The 22,768-nt window shown below is 40.2% G+C and overlaps 5 protein-coding genes across 7 annotated transcripts in view; all 5 read left to right on the top strand.

Annotated features, from left to right (window-relative positions):
* The first annotated feature begins 429 nt into the window (after positions 1–429).
* On the top strand, positions 430–3,897 carry LOC108036509 (uncharacterized). Its single transcript, XM_017112715.3, has 2 exons — positions 430–808; positions 2,397–3,897. The coding sequence occupies exons 1-2, from the start codon at positions 640–642 to the stop codon at positions 3,230–3,232; spliced, it is 1,005 nt and encodes a 334-aa protein (XP_016968204.1). The 5' UTR covers positions 430–639; the 3' UTR covers positions 3,233–3,897.
* Positions 3,898–5,458: 1,561 nt separating this feature from the next.
* LOC108036375 (FAD synthase) lies at positions 5,459–9,213 on the top strand. Of its 3 annotated transcripts, none has more exons than XM_050890555.1 (3): positions 5,459–5,627; positions 5,969–6,598; positions 8,416–9,213. In XM_050890555.1, the coding sequence occupies exons 2-3, from the start codon at positions 6,044–6,046 to the stop codon at positions 8,719–8,721; spliced, it is 861 nt and encodes a 286-aa protein (XP_050746512.1). In that variant the 5' UTR covers positions 5,459–5,627; positions 5,969–6,043; the 3' UTR covers positions 8,722–9,213. The 3 variants fall into 3 exon arrangements, with proteins under 3 accessions (XP_050746512.1, XP_016967975.1, XP_016967966.1); XM_017112486.3 differs by having other exon boundaries at positions 5,459–5,684; XM_017112477.3 differs by having other exon boundaries at positions 5,459–5,684; positions 5,966–6,598.
* Positions 9,214–10,410: 1,197 nt separating this feature from the next.
* On the top strand, positions 10,411–12,840 carry LOC108036339 (atypical kinase COQ8B, mitochondrial). Its single transcript, XM_017112386.3, has 2 exons — positions 10,411–12,017; positions 12,069–12,840. The coding sequence occupies exons 1-2, from the start codon at positions 10,579–10,581 to the stop codon at positions 12,619–12,621; spliced, it is 1,992 nt and encodes a 663-aa protein (XP_016967875.1). The 5' UTR covers positions 10,411–10,578; the 3' UTR covers positions 12,622–12,840.
* A 1,249-nt stretch (positions 12,841–14,089) lies between these two features.
* Positions 14,090–15,350, top strand: LOC108030065 (uncharacterized). Its single transcript, XM_017102705.3, has one exon. It carries the CDS (start codon positions 14,182–14,184, stop codon positions 15,223–15,225), a length of 1,044 nt encoding a protein of 347 aa, XP_016958194.1. The 5' UTR covers positions 14,090–14,181; the 3' UTR covers positions 15,226–15,350.
* A 1,792-nt stretch (positions 15,351–17,142) lies between these two features.
* The window catches only part of LOC108033607 (high affinity cGMP-specific 3',5'-cyclic phosphodiesterase 9A), a 155,323-nt gene continuing 149,697 nt past the window's right edge, over positions 17,143–22,768 (top strand). The window contains exon 1 of the mRNA XM_017108008.3: positions 17,143–17,964. The gene's annotated coding sequence lies outside the window, so the exon portion shown is untranslated. The remainder of the gene's footprint in view (positions 17,965–22,768) is intronic.

The following is a 22,768-nucleotide window of genomic DNA, read 5'->3' as shown; positions in this document are numbered from 1 at the left end:
GGATTAAAATTAATAAGCATTGAAATAGTTATCTATATAATACAAATATTCAACATCTATTAGTTTATAGTTTTTTTAGAGTACAAAAATGTAAGTTAATTGTTTAGTGTTTACTTGGCCTTGATATGAAGAAAATGGGGTGACTTCTGATTAGTCACTTAATTTTTTAGGATTATTATTTTTACAGTCTGAAAAATGTTTTTTAAGAAGAACTTCTTTTGGGAAAGGAAACAATGTGTTATTTTTTTTCGATTTTGTAGACCCTATCTATCGTTTTTCCTGTGCAGGGTATTGGCTGGTCGCTAGACTCCCCCTCCCGAAATCTATTGCCACTTGTTGTTGCTGCTGCTTTGTGCCAGCATAAAGTGTTTGCGCTGCAGCTTTTGTTGCTATTTGCAATTTGCAATTTGCGCGCAATGGGATTTTTTACGCTCAGTTTTGGTTGCGCGGCCGCTGCGAGCAGTTGTTGCTGCTTCCCCCTCTTTTCTTTTTTGGGAACCCCTTTTTTCGGCGCCCCCACTTACTCGGGCCCCCCTCGGCTGAGCCCCTGGAGAAGAGGAAGAGGAGGAGGAGAGCAAAGGAGAGCAGAGGCTGCGTGTGCGTGTGACCTGCCGTTAGCGTGCGAGCGGGACGGAAGGCATGTGCTGGGTCACAATGGCCCGCAAGGACGATCCCGTGTTCAACGTGCGGTTCGTGCAGTTCGTGGAGAACCAGCCCTGCCTGTGGAACTACACCCACCCGGGGTACAGCAAGAAGGAGGAGGTGCAGCGGGCCTGGCAGCAGGTGGCCAATGAGATCAAGGACTCGGGTAAATTGGTGTGGCAAGGCGGGGAAAGGCTGAAAAACAAATCACTTTCCGCCTCGCTCTTCTTCTTCTGCGCCGCCAATTGCGTGCTCATTTCGCCGTGCGCGCGTGTGCGTGTGTGTGTGTGTCTATGATGCAAGCTTTTCTGCACTGGTATGGGTCGCGAGTGCATGTTGTTGTTGCTCCTCCGCTGATTTTTTGTTTTGTTTTTCTCTCTGTTTGTGTAGGTGTGTCACTGTGTCGCGCAGTTTTTGCTTGCAATTTGTTGCTGCCTTTGCGTTTGCCGTTCGGCTTACAGTTGCCTTTGCAGTTGTCATTTGCCTTTGCTCAGCAATTGCTGCACTGCGCAAGTACACTCGGAGAAATAAATAGGAATTTTCGTCCCTTTAACTGAATGAAAAAAGAAACGTAAATTCTGAACATGTTTGCACTTTGGGTTACTTCTTTAAATGTCTAATTTGTATTCATATTTTATTTTTTATTAAGCCGCTCCACTGCAAAAATGCATTCAGAGAAATAACTAGCCTTTAACGGAATTTTCATGTTTTTTAATTGAATAAAACGTACATTTAACGTACATTTAAAATTTGACTGATTTCTTTAGGCGTCTGTTTTTATTTATTTTTTGCACTGCTGTAAAGGGAATTTTTTTCTACTAAATATAAACATTACATTATAAATTTAAATGTTGGTCATTTATTTTGACTTATAATTTGTATTCATATTTTATTTTTTATTAAACTGCTGCAATGCACTCAGAATTATAAATAGCTGTTAACGGACGTTTGCTACGTTTTTTTACTAAATAAATGGAGAAACAACAAATTATGAATATGTTTGAATTTTGTGTGTATTTTTTAAACGCCTAATTTTTATTCATATTTCATTATTTATTAAACTAAACCTGATCATTTTTTTTTAAACGCTTAACTTTTATTCATATTTTAGAACAATATTATTAAATTAAACCTGATTATTTTTATTACAACTACTTGTGCTATCATTTTTTTGTGTAAAAAAACAATTGATTTTGTTTTTTTTTATGAAATTAATTTTTAAACGTTAATAAATTTGACAGAATTGTCATTCATTTGTCACAATTTAAACACTTGTTTTTATTTATATATATTAGGTTAAATGAAATTATTAAAAAAAGCTTTATTTGAACCTTTCTCTACATTTCTGACCTATGTATATTTAAAAATTCTTTTTTTTTATAAAAATACATATTAGTACAATTTGTTTAAGTTTTTTAATTTTAAATGTTATCTAAAGCTAGGAAAAAATTTAGATTTAAAAATAAAGGGTTGTTTCTAAACGATCGTCAAATAATTTGCTTTAATTGAAAGCAAGGTCACACTGCTCAGCTGGTACCTGAAATAAATACCGTGCGTGTGAAAATGTAAAAAAAGGGAATATTTTTATCACAAAAAGTCTGCCTAAATGGTTTAAAAACGTCTGATAAAATATTGAACACCCTTTGCATTGCTTGCATTTTAGAATTTGCATCATATACACATTACATATCTTTGCTGTACCCGCAAAATATATTAGTTCACCCGACTAACCCATTTCCCCCTGACTCTTCCAGTGCGCAACTGCCGCGAGAGGTGGCGCACGATCCGGAGCAGCTTCCTCCGATCCTTGAAGCTGGCGCGCACACAAACGGGCCGCGGCAAGCGCAAATACTACCTGTCCAAGTACCTGCAGTTCCTCATTCCCTACACCAAGTCGCGATCCTGTCACAAGCAGCTGCCTGCGCTGGCCCCCACCACCACCGGCAGTCCCACTGCGGGTATGGTGCTCCGAAAACCGGGCAACGCCACATCCCTTGCACCCAGCTACCCTGCGGATGCCAGTCAGCAGGAGGACGACGAGGAGGCCAAAGAGAGCGACAGCGAAATGCCGCTGGATGTGCAGGTTTCCGAGGAGGAGGAGGAGCTGCATCACCCAGGACGAGATAGGGAAACGGCTGCTCATCCAAGTCCAGACCAACCCACCGCCTGCTTGCCGCTCCGCCTCCAGGCAATAAAAGTGGAGCAGCCCGCCCAGAATGCGAATCCGAATACGAGCCCGCAGCTGGAGAGGAGCGTGAACCATCAGTCGCTGGTCACAGTGCCCGCCGCCGCCCTGGGCAGCCACCTGGACTGGACGGATCTGTCGCAGTGGTTCAAGGGCAACAGCAGCCACCACCTGAGTCACAAGGTGACCACACCACCGCCACCGCCGGCCACGCCAGCCCTGGGAGCTTTAGCCGGAGGATTGGGCGCCGGATCGGGAGGCATTGCCGCGCCACCGGACGCCGACTACTCCTTTCTGATCAGCCTGCATCCGTACCTCAAGGAAATGAGCGGCAAGCAGAACCGACGATTTCGCCAGAAGGTCGTCGGTCTCATCGACAATATTCTGGATAATGTAGATCTTTAACTGCGGTTGGATCTACCCATAAACAATTGCCTTACAAGTGGTCCAGTGATAAGCACTACAATGATAAAAACCATTTATTCAAATTTGCTTCAATTGAAAGCAAGGTCACACTGTTCAAAGCAGCTGACAATTAGCTGGTACCTGAAGAAAATACCAGGATTTCTTGAAAAATACGTTAAAAATTTTGCACAACAACGACAAAAATCTTTCTGGACCTAAAACTGTTAGGCCTATAAAAAGATAAACCAAATTATATGATAAAAAAATCTATTTGTCCATTTCAAATCTATGGAATCATTTCAAATTATATTCTCGGTGAATTGCTGGCCATTATATTTCTACCTTCTAGGCAAAACACTTAGATTATAGTTATTTATGTCTAAGATAAGTGAATGTAAATGGGATTTATTCTTTATTCGCTAAAACTGATTCGAAACTTTGTAAGGACCACATTGATAAGCAGGTAAATCGCACTTTTGTGATTTTCTGAGTAAAAACCACAAAAACAAGGACGAATTGATAGAAAACACACCCAGAGAAGCGCCGACAGTGCCCATTTATTAAATGTATAGAGTATAGAGCGTACTTTACTGCGCTTTTTATTGTTGTTAAACACACAAACACCAATTTGTTATTTGTAAAATAAATAATATACAAAAATTTAACATTTTTTTGGGTTGAAAATTTAATTTTTACATTTACATTTATTTGTACGATACTTTTTAACCTTCTTATAAAAATGACAAAGGGTTTTAAAAAAGTAGTTATTGAACTTCAACAAAACAGAAACAAACTAGAATATTGGAAAATATTCTAAAATTAATTTTTATTGATTTTTGTTATTTTATTTAAAATTGGTTTTTTACCTTCATTATTTTTATTCTAATATATATATATATATTAATTTATTTATTACCAGTGCATATTAATTTCTTATAAAAATCATCCAAAAGTGTTTTGAAAAGTAGAAGGTACTAAAAATATAGTTCCAAGGTAGAGAAAATAATAATATTTGGAAATTTTTATAAAATAACTTTTCCTGATTTCTACACTTGGTATTTGTAGGTTTAGCAGCTCTCAAATTGATTAGTTTTTGTTTTTTTTTATAATGGTTTTAAAAAAAAGTAGTAGGTACTAAAAATATACTTCAAACAGAATAAACACTAATATTTATTTCTACACTCAATATTTATAGGCTTAGCAGCTCTTAAATGTATTAATACTTGTTTTCTACAAATGGTTTTAAAAAAATGTATTAGGTTCTAAAAAATATTCTTCTAACAGAAAGAAAAACAGGAATGTTTGCAAATATTTTTCAAATAACTTATTTTGATTTCTTCTGTGGATTTTTAAAAGTTTAGCAGCTTATAATTTGTTTCTACTAGTTTTTTAAAAACGGATTTTAAAAATAAAGTGTTAGGTGCTAAAAGTATACTTTCAACAGAAAGAAAAACACGAATATTATGAAATATTTTTTAAAAAACCTATATTTTGTATGCACTCAATACTTATAAGCTTAACAGCTCTTAAATGGATAAATATTATTTTCCCTTATTATTTGTACTATGATAAATTTATTTATATAGTTTTAAATATTTATGTTATTTTACTTATTGTAACATATTTTTATTAGCTGAGTGTTTTTAGTTATTTTTTTGAATATCCAGCTATTTGCCACCCTCGCCCCGTTCTATCGATACCTCCCCGGGAACTATATCATGTATTTATATATATATATTTTTTTAATATTTATGTTATTTTAGTTGGGGTAACAATTTTTATTAGCTGAGTTCCCCTATCATTTTTAGCTATTTTTTTGAACATCCTGCTATTTGCCGCTCCACCCCGTGCTATCGATAGTTTCCCGGGAACTCCATAATGTATTTATATATATATATTTTTTTTATATTTATGTTATTTTAGTTAGGGTAACATATTTCTATTAGCTGAGTTCCCCTATCTGCTGAGTTTTTTTTATTAGCTGAGTACCCCTGTTATTTCTAGCTATTTTTTTGAACATCCAGCTATTTGCCGCGCTCACTCCGTGCTATCGATAACACACCGGGGGAAAAAAAATATATTATATATAAAATATATTTATATTTTTTTAATATTTATGTTATTTTAGTTGAGGTAACGATTTTTATTAGCTGAGTACCCCTGTTATTTCTAGCTATTTTTTTGAACATCCAGCTTTTTGCCGCGCTCACCCCGTGCTATCGATAGCTCCCCGCGCACAGCTGACGCTCCGACAGCCCGCGAAGCTTCGAGCATTTGTTGTTCGCCGTTGTTGTTGCGTTTGAGGGCGAAAAAACGAGGAAAGCGAGGAAAGCCACTGGCGCGGAATAACAATTAGGGAAATGGCATAATTACCCCGACGTGGCTGCGGAAAATAGTTAAGTGCGCCAGTAGCTGCCGCGGCAACCACCAACACATGCGCGGCTGGCCCAGCGTAAGTGCCCGCGTGTGTGTGAGCGCCATGTGTTCGCCTGCGTCTGTGTGTGTGTGGCCGAGGTTTTGGCTCAGGTTTTCCCATTTTTTGCTTACTTTTGCCACACGAATGTGATGTAATTTGCGGCTGGCTGATAGGCCAAATCAGTTGCACTTCAGCCGCCGAGGCGTTCACCACGCGCGCAGCCCAAGTTGGTTACATAAAGCAGCCCCGGCCACACGCACAGCCAGGCGGGCGAAAGTCTCCGCCACTGTTAGCCTGCTAAAACGCTTTCCACTCAGCAGCTGGTGACGTCATCGCTTCTGCTGGCCCGCCCCCGGCCACGCCTCCTGCCGCCGCCGCCCCGCCCCCCGAGCACCATGAGCCAGTGCCGGCAAATCAGCCAAACACCGAGGGACAGCCTAGCAACGCCGAAGGCATTAAGCAAAAAGCATTTGTTTGCGGAGCAGCGCAGCATGTCGGCCAACTCTGGCCAGGATGCGGGCCATGTGCTGCCGCCCGGCCATCCGGAGATCACGCCGCAGCAGCGGCTGGCCGTCGAGGAGCGCCAGCGCCAGGCGTTCGCCTTCTTCAGCCACACGCTGCAGTTGTACGGCGTCGAGGAGCTGATCTTCTGCTTCAACGGCGGCAAGGACTGCACCGTGCTGCTGGACCTGCTCATGCGCTTCCTGCGCCAGGAGAACATCTCCAGCGGCGACATTCCCATGCTGTACATCAAGTCCGGGGACTCGTTCGCCGAAATCGACGAGTTCGTCGGGCGCTGCGTGCGAAACTACCGCGTGGAGCTGGTGCAGTACGAGGGCTCGCTGAAGGAGGCCCTCACCCACATGTCCGCCGACATGCCGCGCATCCGGGCCGTCTTCGTGGGCAGCCGCAACACGGACCCCTACTGCCAGCACCTGGCGCCCATGCAGGTGAGGACGCACAGTGTTTGCCGAGATCCAAATTGGTGGATTCGAGTGGTAGAAGGGACCATGTGCTGGTTAAACTGATTATTCTCGTGTGTTCTGTGGTGAAATGGGCACTATATGGTGTCCAAATCCATGTATATTCAGGAAGTCTAGGCAAATATCTAGAACACTCTATGTGGAAGGCAGTAATAGAAGTCAATTTCGAATATCCAAATAGATAGATAGTAAACCAAATTAGTAGCTTAATAATATCCTTATCTTATCTTATATATGTGTATATTCATTAATATTCAATGATAAACAGTCAAATATCTGGAAAGTTCTCTGTAGAAGGCAGTTATATGAGCGGGTTTACTATATTCAGAGTATTTTTATATAAATAAGCTTATAGAAAAGAACAATAGAGAGATAGTTAGAACTTTAAAATTAATATGTTGATTTATACTCTATAAAATTAATCAAATATCTAGAAAATTCTGGAAAAGCATTCCCAATATCCTGAATATAATAATGGATAGGCCCATATGCTGGTAATCTCAACCACACTCGCAATATCTATGGTGAAATCCGGACTATATCATACACATAAACGTTAGTATAGCCTCCACAGCCCTTTAAATGCTGTGAGAAATAGTAAAACCTCTAGCAAACTCCCTGTAGCGGGCATTAATATAAACCCACTCCGGAAATCCAGACTATTTCCTTTTTCACACTCCAAATCAATATGGGTTTTAGCATATGACGTCCCTCAGCCACAGATAAGGGCGAACTCATAACCAAATTTCAAGGGTCTGTGGTCTATGGCCTATCTGGCACGTAAAATCAGCTCAGCTATCTCATACAAAAACTATTTAACCGCATTTTTGATTACAACATTTCTGCCTTATAATCGTTTTTGTACAAACTGATTGCTGAGAACCTCCCAAGGTTAATCACTTTATTGTGGGTCATCAAGAAATGCAGTTTTGCGTGGGGAAATTGGCTATAAACAATAGATTTTTTAATTAAAAAGTTTGAAAGAAGCCTTATAGTTGATATAACGATCTCTTGGTATATCAAATACTGTATAAAAAACTACTACTTTTTCCATTAGGCTAGCCTGATTTATAGTTTGTAATATAAAGTTATTTATTATAATATTTTTAAAAATTTGCATAATACAATATTAGCTAGAAAAGACGATATTTTGAATAATTATATTTTTAAAAGGTTTTATGCTCTCAAAAAATATTTTTTTGTAGAGGAATATATTTTATTACATTTTTGGTTTTAGGCATAATAATTAAAAAAAATCTAGCAGACTAAAGAAAAAAAAATTCTTATTGCTTTAAAAATACTATAAATATTTTTTTAATTTTGTAATCCAACCATTCCGTAACCCACAAAAATCAGAATATTTTATTGAAGAGAAACGCTTTCCTATTATTTAACAAAAAAATTAATTTTAATTTAAATGAATTACAAATATTTTAAATCAAATTTAAAAAGTAATAACCACTTTATTAATTGTTATCGAAAATAATTTTATTTTCATTTAAAAGGATTTCAAGTTATTTAAATTAAACGTTATTTTCCCTTACATTTTTGTTTTAAGAGTTTGAAATATTTAAAATTAATTTAAAAGGTGATGTTCCTTCCAATTTTTTTATTCTCAACTAAAACCATTATATTTTAATATAGCTTAGTTAAAATAGTTTTAAATTGCATTTAAAACATGGTGTTCCTTCTTCCACTTTATTTTATTATAAAAAAAATTCATTTTAGTTGAAGTAAGCTTATTTAAATCTTTTTTAAAAACATGATTGTTCTTACCTTCGCAGCCCACGGACAACGACTGGCCGCCGATGATGCGTCTGAACCCGCTGCTGGAGTGGAGCTACCACGACGTCTGGCACTACATCCACCTGAACGCGGTGCCCTACTGCAGCCTGTACGACCGGGGCTACACCTCGCTCGGCAGCCGCTCCAACACGATTCCCAACCCGCACCTCCGACGCCCCGACGCGCAGTGCGCCTGTGATTCCGGCTCCCAACCGGCCTGCTCCTGCGACCCGGGCGGCTTTCGGCCCGCCTGGGAGCTGGAGGACCCCGCCCTGGAGCGTGCTGGCCGCCTGCCCAGGAAGTAGGGCGCCTGGGACTCGGGTCCCCGGGCAAATCGCAGTGCCTGTCGCACGGCTGTAGTGCAATTGTATAGCTTAAACTCTAGTTAGTCACAAACTGTATATAGGGGATATGTATATTCGCGTGTGATGATTGGTTTTCGGTACACAAACTTAATCTAATAATACTTTTTACGACCTAAGCTAGGCTGCCGAATAAACGTGGGCTCTGTCATCGGACCACCCAAGCAGGGCTCACTGTCTTTGTGGCGTGGGCTCGAGTGCGGGGGTGCGTTTGGGATCTACTTTAGTGGTTTTGGAAAGCCAAAGAAACGAAAAAACCCATCCAAATGCCGAAAAAACCAGATTTAGGCTTACTTTCTTTGTACTTATTTTCCATTTTTTGTTTAACCTTCAGAAATAGCTGAATTTTTGTTCTTATAGGTATTTAAAATACACTATAAACTAACTTAAATAACTAGTTTAAATACACCACAGAAATATATTGGAGCAAACATATTTATATAACTTTGTGTTTTTTAAATTTTAAGGCCATTCAAATAATAAAGAAAAAATTATATATTGTTTTAACAATTTAAAAACATTTTTGTTTTTAATAATTTTGTTAAGATTACGTTACATAAGAATCAATAACACGAATTAAAAGAAATAAGTTAGGTATTTATTTAAAAAAAAGCTAAAAATTTGAAATTGCTGAAGAGACAGCTCTACTTTTAATACAAGGTTAAGCACGACTTTAATTTAGCGTTAAGTAGCTAGAATCAGCTTGAAAAGGACAGATATTAAAAATCTAGAAGTGCAGCAATCAATTGTTTAATAGCTAGAAATTGCTAACAAAATAGCCAAAAGTATAATTTTATTAGTGATACTTTCATCACAGCAGCATTAAAACGTTAAATAGTTTGAAATCTTAAAAAACCCAGCACTGTCATTCATAAAATTAGTTGGCAGCACTAAGTTGGCTTTTAAATGGCTATTAATTACTTAAATTTGGCAGCACTGTTTTTGATAAAGTATCACACAACAGCATTCAATAGCTAGAGATTAGTACTGTCAGCTGGAAATAGCTGAAAGCCAAATTCACTTATATTGATAAAAACTCCAGAATGGCAGCACGCAATCAGCTGTAAAACAGCTGAAAAAGCTGGAAATGGCCAGGGAGCAGCTCTCTTCTTGCCAAAAACTTCAGAATGGCCAAGCTGGGTCATTTGTAAAAAAGCTGAAAATAGCATGAAATTGCCAAGGCGGGCAGTGCTTACCCAGCCAAAAAGTCCAGAATGGCAGCACTACGCTGGTCGGTTAGCTATAAACCAGACAAAAGCAGCTAGAAATTGGTAAACTCAAAAAGCCAAAAGCTGATCACTACACCAGCTAAAAACTCCAGACTGGCATCACTCAGCTGGACGTTAGCTATAAAACAGATAGAAGTAGCTAAAAATTAGTAAACTACCAGCGTTCAGTAGCTAGAAATGGCCTCAAATAGCCGTGGTGAGCTCATCACTACCCTAGCCAAAAACTCCAGAGTGGCAGCAGTCCGCTGCTCGCTCAGCTAAAAAATAGACAGAAGTAGCTATTAATTGGTAAACTACCAGCGTTCAGTAGCTAGAAATGGCTTCAAATAGCCCATAGCTCATCACCACCCTAGCCAAAAACTCCAGACTGGCAGCACTCCGCCGCTCGCTCAGCTGATTGCGCAGCTGATTTCGCCGCACTTCACAACATTGCGCCGCTGCTCGTTTGTGGCCCACTCTCCGCGGGATCCGTGCGCTATTTACGTAATCCGGCGACTCGGAGGCACCGAGACGAGGCCGCCAGTGAATCACCCACGCGAGCGCTCAGCAAACCAGTATTTCCCCGGCGGCGATGTCGCGATCCGCCCAAGAAGCGGCGGCGCTGCTGCGGGGACTGCGCATTCTGGTGGAGGCGTGTGGGCGCGAGCAGCTCGCCCACGGCCGCCATCTGTGGAGCAACTCGAGCATTCGCGAGCTGCTCGCCGAGAATGCCGCGCACACCTCGCAGCTGGTCAGGAACTGCGGCAAAAACCCCGCCGAGGAGCTGAAGAGACTGCAGCAATCCCTGCAAGAAACCGGCGAACGCGGCTACGTGGTGGCCAAGGGCATCTGCTCGCTGCTGGAGACTAGAATCAAGGGTGCCCGCGAGGAGCCCAGCACCGCGGAAGCTCCTTCAACCGCCAGTGCTGCCAGGAAACCCGCAGCCACAGGGCAAAATCCAGTCAACTGGGACGCGGCCAACCTGGACATATCCTCCATCACGCTGCAGGAGTTCGAGGAGATACTCTCGCGCAGGAACAAGGATCGCAGCGTGAGCCTGCGCACCGCCGCCACCAGGAGCAGCCAAAGTATGTCGCAGAAGGGGAAGGCTGACCAGGTGGACCCAGGCATCATCACCCAGGACACGGAGTATGTGAACAATGTGCTGCGCTTTGTGGCGGGGGCCAAGGCGCAGGACGAGCCGGACACGGAGGTCAGGCAGAGGTCGCCGCAGCCGGGCATAGACGTGCCGGAGCTGAGCAAAGTGGCCAAGCAGCGCAAGGTGCCCTCGTCGCGCATCGGCCGCATGGCCTCCTTTGGCGGCCTCTTCGCCGGCCTGGGCCTGGGCACGCTCAACGAGCTGACCAAGGGCGCCCTGGGCCTGGGCGGCTCCACCAGCATGCGCGAGGCCCTGCTCAGTCCCGCCAATGCGGAGCGCATCGTGGACACGCTGTGCAAGGTGCGCGGCGCTGCCCTGAAGATCGGCCAGATACTGAGCATCCAGGACTCGAGCGTGGTGTCGCCGCAGCTGGCCAAGGCGTTCGAGCGCGTGCGCCAGGCGGCCGACTACATGCCCGACTGGCAGGTGGAGCGGGTGATGAACACCCAGCTGGGCGCCGACTGGCGCCAGCGGCTGAGCAGCTTCGAGGAGAAGCCCTTTGCGGCCGCCTCCATTGGCCAGGTGCACCGGGCCACCCTGAGCGATGGCATGCAGGTGGCCATCAAGATCCAGTACCCGGGCGTGGCGCAGAGCATCGAGAGCGACATCGACAACCTGGTGGGCATGCTCAAGGTGTGGGACGTCTTTCCGCAGGGCTTCTTCATCGACAACGTGGTGCGCGTGGCCAAGCGCGAGCTGCAGTGGGAGGTGGACTACGATCGCGAGGCGGAGTACACGGAGAAGTTCCGCGAGATGATCGCCCCCTATCCGGAGTACTATGTGCCGCGCGTGGTGCGCGACCTGACCACCTCCAGTGTGCTGACCACCGAGCTGGTGCCCGGCGTGCCCCTGGACAAGTGCTTCGACTTGAGGTGAGCGGATTGACCGATACCTTTCCCTGTACTAAAGCCGATCCCTTGCAGCTACGAGCACCGCGCCCACATAGCCGCCTCCGTGCTGAAGCTCTGCCTGCGCGAGCTCTTCGAGATCGAGTGCATGCAGACGGACCCCAACTGGTCCAACTTCCTGTACGACGCGCCCAGTCGCCGGCTCATGCTGATCGACTTCGGCTCGACGCGCTTCTACCGGCACGAGTTCATCCGCAACTACCGGCAGGTGATCATGAGCGCCGCCGAGAACAACCGCCAGGGCGTGCTGGAGATGTCCCGCGAGATGGGCTTCCTCACCGGCTACGAGACCAGGCAGATGGAGCAGGCCCACGTGGACGCCGTGATGATACTGGGCGAGATCTTCCGCTACGACGGCGACTTCGACTTCGGCAGGCAGAACACCACGGAGCGGCTGGCCGCCCTGGTGCCCACCATGGTGGCGCACCGCCTGTGCCCGCCGCCCGAGGAGATCTACTCCATCCACCGCAAGCTCTCGGGCATTTTCCTGCTGTGCGCGCGGCTCAACGTGCGCATGAACTGCGTGCCCTTCTACAAGGACATCGTGCTGGGCAAGTTCAAGGACTAGGAGGAGGAGCCCTCCTTGTGCCAGTGGTCACACTTAAGTGCGCTTAGTTTGGAAGGCGGCTTGCAGATGTTCCTGGATGGCGACTCCTTGTCTGGACAGGATCCGTGGCATCCGTATCCACCTGGAATAACACTTTAACACGTAGCTCTGTAGTCAGGGATGCCGACTTATGTTTAATCTTTTTTTTGCAAAATGGTACAATAAATCTATTAACAAAAACTTCTTAAATATTGAAGATGAGGGGAGAAAAGGGATCTGGCTTTGGAATTTCCTTATGTGATCTAAAGATAAAAAAACAACAAGGAAATTATACATTTTTGGGCACCTTTTTCACTTTAAAAAAAAAGTATAAAAATATATAAGAATTTGGAATATTTCTATTTTCTTTAATTTAATTTTTTTATCATTAAACATACTTTCTTGGAAATTAAATGTTAATTTATATTTTAAACTCAATTTATGTCAAAACTTTTATTTTCGTTTTTATAGAAATTTAAAACTACTAAGAAAAGGAATTTTTTTAAAATTTAACGTTTTTTTTATAAATTAATGATTATATTTTTCCTTTAATACGAAAAAAATGGGTTTTAATTTGAATTAATTAAAATATTAATGTTTTATATTTTTTTTAATAAAACGTAGCTGCTCTTTCTAATTTAATATGAACTACTTTGATTTATTCCTGTTATTTAGTAAATTGTTTTTTATTTCTTCTAAGAAAAATTTTAGTGTTGTGTAATGGTTAATATGATAAAAAAAATATTCCTAAATAAGAATAAATATGACTTAATGTGTATGAATTTTCAATAAATTGTTTTGTACTTAAAACTGTTTTTACTCTATAAATTGAATATAAAATCATTGGATTTATTTCGGTTTTTTGAACTTGAATATCTTATGACCTTTTTCTAAGATTAATTTTAGTGTTGTATAATGGTTTAAATATGATAAAAAAAATCTTCCTAATAAGAATAAATATGATTTAATGGGTATGCATTTTTAATAAATTGTTTTGTAATTAAAAATTGATTATAGCATTATTGGCTTTTTTAAGGTTTTTTGTACTTGAATATCTTCTCAGATTAATTATAGTGTTGTAAAATGGTTTATATATGATAAAATAAGATCTTCCCAAATAGGAACAAACATTTTTTTCATTGATTTGAATTTTTAATAAAGTGTTTTGTAATTAAAAAGCTTTTTACTCTATAAACAGATTATTAAATCACTGGATTTATTATGGTTTTTTGTATTAGAATATTAGTGTGACCTTTTTCTCAGATTAACTATAGTGTTGTATAATGGTTTATATATGATAACAAAAATCTTCCTAAATAAAAATGGTATTTCAAAATCGTATATAAAATATTTGTGATTAATATATATTGTTTTCATTAAACATTTTTGTTAAGAAATACAATTTTTTGGTACCAGAAGTTTTTATGAACCATCAGTAGGCTTTCAAAAAACCCTTAGTACTCATCCATCACATCTTTTGTAGTTTATATCCCAGGAAACACGTTCTCCAAAGAGATTTGACAATTTCCTGCAAGTCCAGACATGAAGAAACATGTGCAAACCGTGCGGGAGCGGAAGGACCGGGTGTTCAACCGCGACTGCGGACCGGAAGTGGACCACTGGGAGGACACCGGGGACACCGGGGACACGGAGGACGAGGAGGCGGAGGAGGAGGAGGAGGGCGAGGAGCAGCCGGCGGTCGTCCAGGAGATTCCCTGGGAGGAGATGAAGCGCGAGATGGGGGCGATGAACCGCAGCCTGGACGAGATGCAGGCCCGCCTGGCCGTCGATCCCTACGAGCTCGTCCCGCCGGCGGACGAGGCGCAGGCGGTGGGCCTGGAGCCGGAGGACGCCCGCTGGCTGATCCTGAACGGCAGCCGGGAGCCGAGCATCAGGGACCTGCAGCTGAACCACCTGCGCATTCGCCGCCAGCTGGACGCCCTCCTCCGCTGCTCGGAGCTGGGCCACGGCCGCATCCTGGCCCTGGACCGGCTGTACTCGCGCCAGCAGGCGGACCTGGTCACCTGCCGCCAGCAGCACGAGCGCGTGCTCTCCTTCCACCTGACCAAGCAGCTGGAGGCGGGCAAGTGCCTGCAGCGCTACCGCTGTGCTCGGGATCTGTACGCCAGCTGGCGGGAGCTCTTCGCGATGGGGCGCCACCTCAAGGAGGCCTACAGGAAGATCCTGGGCCGCACCCAGTCGCGCCTGGAGTACGTGGAGTTCAAGAGGCGGGCGCTGGACGAGATCACGGCGGCGCACGAGCAGTGCCTGGGCTCCACGCGCCACCTGCTGTCCCGGGTGCGCGAGGTGGAGCTCGGCCTGGCCCCGCTGGGCTTCTCGCGGGCCCAGTCGCTGGTGTCCCGCCACCTGGGCAGCCAGGGCTCCGGGGCCCCGGCTGCGGGCGCGGAGGAGCACCCGGCGCACCCCGTCATCGTGAGGGCCAGCCACTGGCAGCGCCGCTCCTTCCGCACCGTCCGCTTCGCGCGCGGCGACCTGCTCCAGCTGCCCGTCGTCGTGCCGCCCGTGGAGCAGACCTGGTACGGCAGGATGCAGCACATGCTGCTCCACCCGCCCAAGTTCAGGTAGTGTGCGCAGTTCACTAGCAAATTCCAGGTTTCAGCAGTTAATGGACGAATTCACATTTTTTGGCCACTGAAAAGTATGCAATTAAAATTACTATTATAAATTGTGTTATTAAATTGTTGAATTTACATTTCCTGGCCACTGAAAAGTATGCAATTGAAAATTACTATTATAAGTTGTGATATTTACATCATTTTAAGATCAAAATTTGGTAAGTACAAGCTGCATTCAGATAGTTAGCACAGTATATTACCAAATTCCAGGTTTTCAGCAGTTAACTGAAAAGTATGCAATTAAAAATTACTATTATAAATTGTAATATTTACATCAACTTAAGTTCAAAATTTGGCAAGTACGTACAGAGAAATTCCAGGTTTTCAGCTAAATTTACATGTGAATTTACATTTTTTTTTTGGCCACTGAAAAGTATGCAATTAAATATTTAGGAAACGGTTTCAAATTGCATTTACGAAATTTGAGTTTTCATTATGAAAACTTTGCTAAAATAATATATATAAATAAAAATAAATTAAAAATTATATTGCAAAATTCATTAAAAATCTTTTTTTTGGCCCCTAAAAAGTATGGAATTAAATATTACCATAGTAGTTTGACACACCTAACTTAACTAAAATTTCCATATCCAACAAAAATATTAAATCACAAAGTAGTGCTTTTAAAAAAAATAGTTAGCCATAAAATAAAAATAATTAAATAGTAATTGATAAAAGTTTACAAAAAATTTATTATCATTCAGAACTACACTTAATTGAATTTTTACTGTCATTTTCTTTTCAACAAAATAGAACGAAATATTTTTAGTGGGAAAACAAAAACAAAAAAAAATATAAAACAACAAATTAATTAAATAAAATGCAAATAAATCAAAAATGTTTTGCTCTTTTTAAACCATTATCTGTATTTTTCTATTATTTTTTAAGTAAATTGGAAAAAATTACAAAAAACAATAGTAAACATATTCGAATAGTTAAAAATAGAGTTTTAATCAGTTACAACTTTAAATAAGAAAATATGGAATATAATATATAGGAATAACAAATTAAGAAATAAGAATTGTGTCTTTAAAGTATTTAAGAACCTTGCAAGTTTAATACAATATTTTTTTTATAAATATATTTATTTTCTATTTCTACTTTCAATTGTTCAGCTTTTTTGAAGCTTTTTTTTTAATATTTTTTGGTATTTTATTTGATATTTTCTGTGATATTTTTTTCTATTTATTTTATTTTTAATTCTAAAATTATACAAAAACAAACATGTTAATTTATTTATTTAAAATAATACCCATTTATGGAGGACATTAAATGGTTAATAACAAATTTAAAAAAGTCTATATGGGAATTGGAATTTTAATATTATATTTATTTTCTATCTTTAAAAGCAATTAATAAATTGTAAAAATAAAAGTAAATTGTTTTTTGTGCCTTTGTTGTGCAACATTTTTTTCATTTTTTTTTAAGTTAACTATTTTTGGCAATATGTTAAAAATACAAATTTTTAATTTTTTAAAATATTTTTTATCTGCTCTCTCGCTGAATGAGCAAAGAGCATGCGAAAGAGAGGCGAAGAGCGAGTATCATATTAGCGCGGGCAAGCTTATTTTCATTTTAATTTTCATTCTCCCGTTCTCTGGCCTACGTTTGCTTACGTCAAGCCGAGCGCGAGCAGAAATCTTGCATCTTAACAGCGCTGTTAGGGTGCAGCGAAACCTAACAGCGGCAGAGCAGCGGCAGGGGAGGGCAGCGGTGCATCGCAACAGCGCTGCTAACCTCCAACAGTGCCACTTACGCTGGCCCACGTTCGCTTGCGTCGCCTTACGATCGCCTACGTGCGCTTACGTCGAGCGCAGAATTTCGCGCGAGTGTAGTAGCTTTTCCATGTTTTTTCGATGTTTTTTTTTTCCGATCGGCAACGCGAAAAGACGTGCGCGCGGAGCGAAAAAAGCGGCTGGGCACCGCGCCGGAATCAAAAACACAGAAAACAAGCAATCAAATCGCAACTGCCACCGGCGTCAATTGTTTAATTGAATAATAAGGTGAATAGAGTGCTGGCGATCGCGCTGAATCGGATAATAAAGCGTTCCTACTCGTCCAATGAGCCAATCAATCAAATTGATTTCGTTTTAAAGTGTTCTGCTTAAATACGCATTTTTGTTGTTTTTGTTGGAAGTGCATGCCAAGATCGCGCAGTGTGCGTGTGCGTGTGCGTGTGCGTGCGCCTGTGCTTGTGTGGGTGAGGAAGTTGTAGTTTAATGTTGGTTAGCTTCAATTGTCGAGCAGCAGAAAGGAGAGGAATAAATAATACAGCAGCGGCATCGGCATCGGCAGCGGCAGCGGCAGCGACGCTGATTGATGTCACACACACACACAGCGAGGGAAATAAATAAATAAAGTAAGTAGCGGGCAATTGGATTTGCATGGCGAAGAGGAAGAGCGGCTGCGAGTTTATCAATGAAAGTGAACTGTGGGAGTTGCTCGCCTTCCAGGAGTGCGTGTGTGTGTGCGAGAGGCAGTGGCGCAGCGCGGGGGCTAACGGACCGCTTCCAAGGAATAGCTGCAAGGGTGCCGGAATTGTCACTTCTACGCAGGCCAAGGAATGCGTTTCCATCGTGGAAGTGGTAATTAATTAATATAAAATACGCGAAGGGGGCTCCAGGGGCCAACGGACCCCTTCCAAGGAACAGCTGGAAAGGCATCGGAATTACCACTTCTTTTTAAGCAGGTAACGGTTACTTCTCATGTGAATCAGTTCCCATGCTGGAATAGTTAATTATTTAATATTTAAGAGAAGTGTGGGAGTTGAAAAAGGGGTTTCTCCTTTCCATGAACAGCTGGAAATTGCACCGGAATTATCACTTCTTTTTAAGCAGGTAATGCCTACTTATCAAAAGAATGCGTTTCCATCGTGGAAATTGTAATTTTTACATACATATATTACACAAAGGGTTGATAACCCCCCTCTGGGGCACACTATTCCTTAAATGTTTAAGAAAAGGATACGAAAATACAAAAAACAACTAGAAAAATAATATTACATATAAAACAATATGAATTCCACCCCACAGTTTGACGCTATGAACTTTACAATATTGAAATTTCCGAAAGATCTGTATAACAGCTTGACAAAATTTTTGTGAAATTCATATTAATATTAGTTTTCATTGAAATTAATGTTTCACAAGTCCCGAATAAATTTTTATTAGTAACCCTAACCCTCTTAACTCTTGTTATATAGCTAATTTAATTTTTATTATCCGATTTACTTACAAAATAAATTCCTATATATTTATTAGTACCCTCTTAAAAATAGTTTCTTCAAAATGAATATTTATTATAATTTCTATTGAAATTAAAATCAAAAAAAAGTTTTTATGAAGTTAATTTTTCATATCAAAAATATATTTATTATCCAATTTAGCAAATGACCAATTAGTTCCCCCCCTCAAAAATAGTTTCTACGCTAGTGCGTCTTTAAAAGTGTCTCATTATTCCATTGTTGGAACGATGCTGTGGGACGAAAAGAAAGAATTGGAAGTGGGAAAAAATACAAGAAAATACTTGAAAAAATGAAAGGTTATAATAGGAAATTAAGAAGCGCATTACTTAACTTGTGATTTAAATACTATGACTTACTACTCGAAGAAACCAGAAAATAGGAAAGGACCCAACCAAAAATATTGCCTACTTTAAGGCACAGGAAATGATTTTATTGAGAAAGTTCCTGTGAATGGTAAATTATTATATGAAACTATGTTGAAATTATATATTTTCTTGGATTTTGGCTTTAAAATATAAAAATCAAATGTATTCCTTTTTAAAAGACAATATTAAAGTGAAATGAAGACATTTAGGATAATATAACAGTTATACAATCAATCTGCTTAAATTTAGTTAATTAATGATTATAAATTATACAAAGAATATTATTTTAAATTAAATTTTTTTTGTAATTGCTAATAACACCGAGATTTCTTATAAACTATAGTTGACAAACCAAATAAATAAGAATTGCATATTGGGGTTCCATTTTCTTATAAGATCATTAAATGTCGTTAAGCTGGCACTAAAATAATTTATTTTATTGATTTACGCACTTGAATAATCATTTATAGCATTTAATACTATAAATGATTTAAATATTTTTTTAGTTATTTGAGATTTGTTTTCGGTTTTTTTTGGCGCTATCAAGCACGTTGGAAACGTCTTAATTATATATGTATGTGTGGCGCGGACTGGATGAATAAACCGTTCCGAATTCGCAGGTGTTGGAATGTGCGTGTGTCTGTCCATATATACGTACGCCCTAATCTATGTGCGCGCCTCTGTGCGTGTCTGTATGTATGCGAAGAAATGCCGTTGCCAGCAGCCGGGGCGACAACAACAACATGGGAAACCTTTTGATAATCATATCACGCAGTCCACTGATAATTCGCACTGTATTTGTTTGCTGTTGTTGTTGCCCCCGCTTTATCAGCGCCTCTCTCTGCCACGCTCTCGCGGCCTCTCTCTCTTTGGCGATCGCCGCCTCTCTCTCCGGCCGTGGGGGAGAGCATAATAAATAAAACACAGCCAACACAAAAAATGTCCAATAATTGTTTAATAAATTTAGACTACAGTGGAGCCTCGACAAAGAAAATCCCCCTTATATTTCCACTTCTCTGCCATCTCTGCGCCCCACTTCGCCGTTATCTCCGGTCCCCGGACCAATGGAAAGTTTCCAGACTGTGTTTACATCGGCCGGGATTACGGAGAGGAAATTATGGTTCCAGGCCCCCAAGTCCAGGGAAATTTAAGATCATTGGGCAAATAAATTAGAAGCCTTGGCCTCTTGTTTGTTTGCTGATTATTAAGTGTCTTCGCTATAAACGGATTTTGAGATGCCCAACGGGTTCACTTTCCCTTGAAATGGAAGTTTCCTCCTGTTTCAAAACCAACTTGGAAAGGTTTTATTCCAAGGAAATTTAAGATCAGTATAGGAATGTGCCAGAAACCTTTTCGCCTTTTGTTTGTTTGTTGATTACGATATATTTTCTTTATAGGGGAATTTTTTAAGCGTCTAATGGTTTCAGTTTCTGAGGAAATTCTATGTCTATTTGATTCGAGGAAATTATGGAGAGGAAATTCTGGTTTCCAATAAAGGGACATTTAAGATCATTGGGCAAATAAATTAGGAGCCTCTTTTTTGTTTGCTGATTATTAAGTGTCTTCGCTATTAACGGATTTTGAGATGCCCAACGGGTTCACTTTCCCTTGAAATGGAAGTTTCCTCCTGTTTCAAAACCAACTTGGAAAGGTTTTATTCCAAGGAAATTTAAGATCAGTTTAGGAATGTATCACAAACCTTTTCTCCTTTTGTTTGTTTGCTGATTATGATCTATTTTCTTTATAGGGGAATTTTTAAAGCGTCTAATGGTTTCAGTTTCTGAGGAAATTCTATGTCTATTTGATTTGAGGAAATTATGAAGAGGATATACAGGTTTCCAGTAAAGAGAAACTTAAGATCATTGGACAAATAAATTAGAAGCCTCTTGGCCTCTTGTTTGTTTGCTGATTATTAAGTGTCTTGGTTATAAACGGATTTTGAAATGCCCAACGTTTCACTTTCCCCTGAAATGGAAGTTTCCTCCTATTTCAAAACCAATTTGGAAAGGTTTTATTCCAAGGAAATTTAAGATCAGTATAGGAATGTATCAGAAACCTTTTCTCTTGTTTGTTTGCTGATTATGATCTGTTTTCTTTATAGGGGAATTTTTTAAGGGTCTAATGGTTTCAGTTTCTGAGAAAATCGAAACCCCCCTTTATTTCCAAGTCTATTTGATTCGAGGAAATTAGGGAGAGGAAATTCTGGTTTCCAGTAAAGAGAAATTTCAGATCATTAGGTTTATAAAGAATAAACCTTTAGCGTTTGTCTATTGTTTTTATTATATTATGATATATCTTCCTTATAAACGAATTTTTAAGGCGCCTAGTTGTTTCAGTTTCTATAGAATTTACTTCCCCTATAAGAATGTATAATTTCAGATCATAATGGTTATGTAATTTATAGTTAAGGACCATAAACCTATGTTTTTATTTTATAATTTTTATTTTGCCAATCAGTTAAAGACCAAAAACAAACTTTTTCAATTCTAATTTTTTTTGCCATCTATGCATTGTATGATATATGTCTCTCTTGAAGTAAAAGAAACTACAAATAAATCATATATTAACTTTACCAGCAGCTCTAAAACATAATTAATTACCTTCTTTCTAATTATCGATTTTTTCGATATCAAAATCATGCAATTTATCGATTGTAAAAAAACATCCCTACTCCCATCGCACCCAAAGAGCTACAGCGGAATGAATCGAAAAATTAAGCACAGACGAACAAAAAAATGATTCGAAACTATTGTGTAATTTACATTAACGAGCGGATGTCGTTGGCTTCTACTATATAATGAACCAATTACCCAGTTTGTCTCTTGATTCGATTGCTCTGCAGGCACACAGATACAGATACAGCGGATACAGATACAGCTACCGATGCGAAGATACATCCACATCTGTGGCGCTGCTGCTCTGTTCAGTGCTTTTCGCAAAGTGACTGAACGAGATTTTTCGTAGCCGCACTGCTGCCCCTCCAATTCTGATTCCCATCCCCATTCCAAAACCAATTCCATTTCATTCATGTTGAAGACACCCACTTGAATGATTATGAGGCACTGCAGATGCTCGCCGCAGACTCAGCCGGAGATTGAGATACGGATTCAGATTCAGATTCAGATTCGTGTGTGTACGCTCTTACAGGCGCATATTTGGCCATCGTCAAGTGACGCTTCCGCATTTGCCGGCCACCCACGTGCCAAATGCTTCAGATACCTATCTCGGATCTCGAATCTCGGTTCTCGGTTCTCGAAAACGAAATCTTGAATCGCTGCCCCACCAAAAAAAGCGATCGCCCCTCAAGTGGCAGCGAGGAATGCGATTGCAGATAAGATACTCCCAATTTGGGCAGATTCATTGGCCAAATATTCGTGGGATTTAGCACCTGTTTCTTTGAAGTTTTGGAATAATAGATGAGTTGCGTTCTTTCAACTATACAAAATGTTTAAGAATGCTACAGATATCAGATGGAATAGACGAACTTGTTTAAAAATTAGGCAACCAAAACTACCATAAAAATATTCGCTTTTTGATTTAATACCAAAATCAAAACAAACTTTAATCTAGATAAAAAACTAAAATAAAGGAGCTTCAATTTAAAGTAAAAAAAAAACATTTCATAATTCAAAAGTCATTCATTTGATTTTTTTAATGGTTAATTACATACAAACTTTAATAAAAAAAAAACAATTTAAAAAAGCTACATATCAAATCATCAATATTTAAAACTAAAAACATTTTTTATTTCAATTTTTTTTTATTTATTTTTGAAAAAAAAAATAAAATCGTCACTATTTGCATTTTAAAAAATTTTATTGTATAAGATATTAAATAAAATATTGAAATAAAAAAAAACATTTCATTATACAAATAACTCTAGT

Source organism: Drosophila biarmipes, chromosome X (genome assembly GCF_025231255.1).
Source record: "Drosophila biarmipes strain raj3 chromosome X, RU_DBia_V1.1, whole genome shotgun sequence".
NCBI classification, from domain to species: domain Eukaryota; kingdom Metazoa; phylum Arthropoda; class Insecta; order Diptera; family Drosophilidae; genus Drosophila; species Drosophila biarmipes.
This window is presented reverse-complemented; position numbering and strand designations above follow the sequence as displayed.